Here is a 6,158-nt window from a genome sequence, read left to right on the forward strand (position 1 = left end):
GACTCGCATCCCTTCTCCTCTGAGCCCTGTGCCTCCCGCCTGCCAGCAGCCTGGCTTCATGCTCTTGCTGCTCGCTGGGATAAAGCAGAAATTCATCTGGGATGAAGAACTACTCTCCCAGCCCTGGCAAATCACAGCCATCAAGCAATTCTGTGTTTGCCATGAGGCCCAGGCGTGTCAGCCTGTTGTGTTTTGCAAGCAGACTTTTTTAGCTTTCATAGAATCATGAGTTGGGTTGGAAGGGACCCTAAAGCCCATCCAGTTCCAACCTCTGCCATGGGCAGGGACACCTCCCGCTGGATCAGGCTGCTCAGAGTCCTATCCAACCTGGCCTTGAACCCCTCCAGGGGTGGGGCAGCCACCACTGCTCTGGGCAACCTGGGCCAGGGCCTCCCCACCCCCACAGGAAAATATTTCTTTGCAAGATCTCATCTCAATCTCCCCTCTTTCACCTGAAAACCCTTCCCCCTCATCCTGTCCCTGCACTCCCTGATCAAGAGCCCCTCCCCAGCTTTCCTGGACGCCCTTTCAGTACTAGAAGTCATTCTAAGGTCTCCCTGGACCCTTCTCCTCTCTAGGCTGAAGAACCCCAACTCTCTCATCCTGTCCTCACATAGGTGGTGCTCCAGCCCTCAGATCATCTCCGTGGCCTCCTCTGGACTCGCTCCAACAGATCCATGTCCTTCTCGTGCTGAGGACTCCAGAACTGAATGCAGGGCTCCGGGTATTTCTTTATACATGAGGCATTTGGGGCAGTTTTCTGTTTGGAAGCAATAGAGACCCAAACCTGCGCCCCAGATTCTCACAGAACCAGCTGGTCTACAGCAGCGATGAGGTTGTCCCCGTTTCCTATAGCACCTTCTCAGCAGAAGGTGGCTCTTACTGCAGAGCACAGAGAGTGCCCTGGACAGGCAGAGATGATCTGGTGTGCACGGCACGGCACGGCACGCAATGCAACGCAGCTCCATGCAATGATGTCAGGGAGATGTCAGAGTTCAGACAGATCTCTGAGCACAAGGCGTGGGCTCTTTTTCCATTTCAGTCAGTCCTTCTCCATCCTATTTATAACCTGCCTAAACTCTCCTGGGTAGCAAACTCCCCCAAAAGAATGAGGGATGAGGATGCACTGCATCTGCTTGCCTTTCTTCCTGTGGGAGAGAAGGAGGTGGACTGGGATATGGATGAAACCAGCTTCTTTCACACACTGACAGCAGATATTTCTGCCCCCTCCTTGCCTTTCTCCAGCTCCCCACACACCCCAAGGAAAGCTGTTTGTGCCTCCCCATGCTGGTGCTAGGACAGCTCTGCCTGCTCTTGGGCACTCGAACCGGATTTTCCTCTGAGAGCAAATTTTTCAGGACTGTTTGCAAAGTTTGTAAAACCCTACCCATGGCTCCTGTTTCCAGTACCACCTGGGAAGCGGCTCCAGCGTGGGAGTTATTGCAGGAACACTGTAAATGCCTGTCCTTGACAGCTCTTGGAGCTGTCAGCTTCACTAATCTTTGATAACATTCCTGGTAGTTAGATACCCACAGCTGGACAGGATGCAAACATCCCAGATGCCTCTGGGAGTCCCCTCTTCTCCTGCCCCACTATGGGAACACACACAAAATTCCCAGTCCCCAAACACCTTCTCGTATCCCACAGCCCTGGGTCACTGGACCCTTCCCCAAATGCCCACCACACATTGACTCCTGGCAGTCAAAACCACACAGAAAAAGCATCTCCTCTCCCACAGGTGCTCGTGACACTTTCTTTTTCCCTCACCACATCATCCTGGGCCATAGATGCCAGCCTGGCACCCAGGAGAAGGACCGGTGAGTGATGAACACGTTCTCCACCTCAGTGCTGGGGTCCATGCCCTGATTTGCCTGGAAAGACCCCAGAGCTGATACTGAGGCAGGAACCTGTTCTTGGGGTTTCTTTCCCTTGCATCAGGGTAGTCCATATACAGAGTGTATTAGAGCTTTACAGTGTTTTAGTGAAAGCATACTTTGCGCAGATGGTCTAGATCTTCCCAGCTTACACCTCCATTCCTTGAAAATTAACAGCAGAGACCTCCTCCATCTGACTGATGGTGCTTTCCATACAGCCCTGCTGCCTTTTCTCAACATAGCTCTGAATAAATTCATTCACACTCAGAAAAAAATCTGTTAATGAGCACTACTAATTAGTCAGTCTGGTTTAAAACTGTGACACCTTTTTTTTTCAGTGAGTTTGTAGTTCTTCTAACTCAACTGATCTTTCAGGCCCATCCATCAATCCCCCTCTCAGCTCCCAGAAGAGCTGGAAACACACTTTTTCTTGAGCAGAGACGCTGGTGGGTTTGTCGAGCTGGCAGTGGCTGCGGGATGGCATGACACAGCACAAGGCACGTGGAATCACACAACAACAAGTGCAAACGCTGGTGACTGCCCAGCAAAAGCCAAGCAGGCAAAATGCAAGTTATTTGCTGAGGACAAAGACAGGAGAGAGTGATTCATCCCCAGCAGCCTCCTTACTGGGGAGCCTGGAAACGCACCGGCCCCGGAGAACCTTCTGGCTCCTCAGATGTCCCCAGCACGCTCATGCCAGCGCACGTGGCCCTGCTGTGTGTCCTCTCCTGCCAGGGAGGCCAGCAATATTTATTTGGGGTGAAAGGCAGCAAACAGCACAGCTCCCGCTGCCCTCCCTGGACACGTCCCACCTTGGAGCTTGGAGAAGGACCACGCTTGGAGAAGGACCACGACAGCTTCAGTCCTGTCTGCTTCTACTCTGCACGCCATCGATTTGGTTAATCCAGCACCGTGCCCAATGCCCCAGCAAGTCTGTGCCACGGCCCTGGGAGCTGTGCCACAGCCCAGACCAGCAGTGTGGCACAAAACCCCACACGGACCCCATCAATTCCATCGCCAGGGTGGCAACTACAGCCCGCTGAGACCCTTCCAACAACGGCCAGACCCTGCCTGCCACAGGGCCAGGCAGCCCTTACGCTCACTCAAGGCTGAGGAGCTGCTGTTTCTCCTCAAGAGCGTGAACCTCAGACTCATCAGCACAACCACATCCTCGCGTTTGGGCCACAGAGCAAGCGGGAGGGCTCCGGCCAAGCAGGTCCAGCTTGGACCACGCTGTTCCCCAAGTCCCGTGGCTCCCAGCAACTGGAGGCAGCTGCTTTCCTCCAGCCACTGCTATATCATGCCGGACACCTCTATATCATGCCGGACACCGCTATATCATGCCGGACACCGCTATATCATGCCATACCACGCACCGATCCAGCGGGATGCTGCATGCTCGGGATCCCCTCATTGGAAGTCTCACCCTGGCACAATCCCGACCTGTGGGAAGCACTGAGCTCGTCTCCTTGGCACGAGGGATTATAGAGACAAGGAGAAATGAGAAAGAGTTCTCAGAAAGCAAAACCTTCCCCTCTGCAGCAACGTGGGAGAGCGGAGCTGTAAGGCTGATGCAGGGGATGCTCCCAGGGTAGATGCCGGGGGGGTCTCGAGCGGCTCTGGATGGGTTTGCTCGGCCACCCCCGAGCCCTTCCACCCCACAGCCCCCCTCGTCCCGCTCCTTAATCCCCCCCAGCCCCACCGCCGAGGTCTCCCCAAGCCCAGAGGAGCCGGCAGCCACCTGTAGAGGTGTGGGCAGCGGCAGCACCTGCCGAGCGCCCCCGAGCCGGGTCGGAGCGCGGGGGATGCTCAGCCCTGCCCGCACCCTCCAAGGGTTAAAAATGCAGCACGGCGGCGAGCGGGGAGAGCGAGCGAGCGGCAGAGGCGAGGAAAGCGTGTTTGAAAAGACAATAACATTCCATATGTTTAAATATAAACCACGAAAACGACGGCGACGCCCGCAGCGCCTCGAGGCAGCGTCTCTTACCTTGGTGACCGTCATGCGGGAGGGCGCGGAGGGCGAGCGAGCTCCGCGGGCAGCGGGAGATGCGCGGGGAGGGCGGGGAGCGAAGAGGAGGGTGGGGAGGGAAGGAGGGAGAGACCGAGGAGGGGAGGGAGAGACCGAGGAGGGGATGGAAGGAGGGCGGCTGCGGCGGGCGCCGGGGTCTGCGCGGAGCCGCCCGCTGATGTCAGCCCGAGGGGCCGGGAGAGAGAGGGACGGGGCTTAACTCTTTGGCAACCCGAGCGTCTGGCGCTGGGTGGGGGCCGGGAGGGGGTGGGCAAGCACCTGCTGCTCCCCCCGGCCGCATCCCCCCTCCCGGCCTCAACGCCAGCCCCTTCCTCATCCCCGACCCCAAGCGCGTCTTTCTCAGCCCCCTTCCCCATCTTCATCCTCACCCCCCATCGCCAACCCCATCACCATCCGCACCCGCGTACCTCGACCCAGTCCCATCCTCATCCACGACCTCGATCCCATCCTCACCCACGACCTCCATCCCATCCACATCCCCAACCCCATCGCCATCCTCACCCACGTACCTAGACCCAGTCCCATCCTCATCCATGACCTCAATCCCATCCGCATCCCATCCACATCCCCAACCCCATGGCCATCCTCACCCACGTACCTAGACCCAACCCCATCCTCATCCATGATCTCAGTCCCATCCACATCCCATCCACGTCCCCAACCCCATTGCCAACCCCATCGCCATCCTCACCCGCATACCTAGACCCAACCCCATCCTCATCCATGACCTCAATCCCATCCACATCTCATCCACATCCCCAACCCCATCGCCATCCTCACCCGCATACCTAGACGCAACCCCATCCTCATCCACAACCTCAGTCCTATTCCCAATCTCATCTGCATCCCATCCACATCCCCCATCCCATCTCCAACCCCATCACCATCCTCACCCCCAGGCCCATCCTCATCCCCAGCCTCAATCCCATTCCTAATCCCACCTCCAGCCCCAGTCCCAGCCCCATCCTCATCTCTGTCCCAAACCTCATCCCTATCCCCACCCCCTCAATGATGTGCAAGGGGACAGCAGCTGCCTGAGTTCCTCCCTGCAACCCATCCATCACCAAAGCCCAGTGGTGACCAGTAGGACCAGTACACATACACTGGGAGCGCAACAGCTCTCCTTCATCCAAGGCAATCAAAACAAAAGTGGGTTTCCAGGCACTGACCAGGCAACAGGCTAAGTCACAAGCTTCTGCAAGGAGGTTGCAACCAAGCCACATATTTTATCAGCTTTCTTCAGCGGGACCTAGGGATGTGGTGCAGAGTTAGCACCTTGCTGTCTGATCCCTCCTGGCTGGGGATTGTAGTAGAGTCCTATAGCATCCAGAAGCATCTCTCCATGTTCTAGTTTCCCTTCACATACTGGGTGATTTGGGTTTTTTCCCTGTTATAGCCAGTGACAAGTGACAATACCAGAGCCACTGCTTTGTCCCAGTTCTATGGTGTGGTCCAGACTGGAGGTGGCACTCAGATGCACAGGGTCGCTTAGGATTCTGATGTCCAACCGTGTGCTGGATGCCTGGGTTTCTCAACAGCCCAGAGCCCAACCAGCTGCTATGAGGTCACTGCTGAGGGAATAAAATCTGTGATTTCATCTCGTTTCCTCTTCTCACCACTGAGCAAAGCAACCTCCTGGCAGCACCGTCTCAAAATAAATCCAGGGGCACAGGGTATCAGGAGGCAGCGAAGCATCCCTGATAGCCAGGGCCTGCATCTCCAGGCCTTGCACCAACACGCAAAACACAGGCATTTGCTCACACTTTTAAAGATCCCCATCCCTGGAATTGAGAGAAGCAACACTTAGAAAACAGCATTTTTAGCCCGTTGTCTCCTACTTACATGGGAACGAGAGCAGCCCAGGCGCAGGCTCATCCAGCCATTAGATTCGATGTTGCACCGGCTTATTTTATTGTTGCTGAATTAAAACTACTTGAGGCCAACACCAAATGCCTTTCCAGTTCCCCTTAAAGAAAAGCGCTCTGCCAATAAACAAAGGATTTCCTTTTCATAAGTAGATTATTCAGCCAAGAGTCTGATGAAAGATTACTGAGTTTTATTCTAGTGCTGAGCCTTCCCATAAAATATCAGTGGATCTGATAACAAGTGAATACTGAGAGCTGTAAAAAATGCCTGTCTGTGGATATTCCTCTAAAAAACAGCTCTGTTCTTAAAGATAAACCATGTGCCGTGGGCTGGACTGGAAACTGTGAGGAAGGTTAATACAATTAATGTAGAGCTAATGACATTAGCCA

The 6,158-nt window shown here is 55.2% G+C and overlaps 1 protein-coding gene across 8 annotated transcripts in view; it reads right to left on the reverse strand.

The window, feature by feature from the left end:
* Positions 1–5,870, reverse strand: part of CORO2B (coronin 2B) — a 49,958-nt gene extending 44,088 nt beyond the window's left edge. For 4 of the 8 annotated variants that reach the window (XM_069866641.1, XM_069866639.1, XM_069866642.1 and 1 more), the window contains exon 1: positions 3,862–3,992. Coding sequence is in view for 3 of the 8 variants with exons in the window: in XM_069866644.1 (XP_069722745.1) it covers positions 5,746–5,778 (33 nt within the window). In the remaining 5 variants the exon portion in view is untranslated. Of the gene's footprint in view, positions 1–3,861; positions 3,993–5,745 lie in introns of those variants that run through there. The other 4 variants (XM_069866646.1, XM_069866645.1, XM_069866647.1 and 1 more) reach the window with 2 other exon arrangements.
* Positions 5,871–6,158: the final 288 nt, after the last annotated feature.

This window comes from Phaenicophaeus curvirostris, chromosome 12 (assembly GCF_032191515.1).
Source record: "Phaenicophaeus curvirostris isolate KB17595 chromosome 12, BPBGC_Pcur_1.0, whole genome shotgun sequence".
Taxonomy (NCBI): Eukaryota; Metazoa; Chordata; class Aves; order Cuculiformes; family Cuculidae; genus Phaenicophaeus; species Phaenicophaeus curvirostris.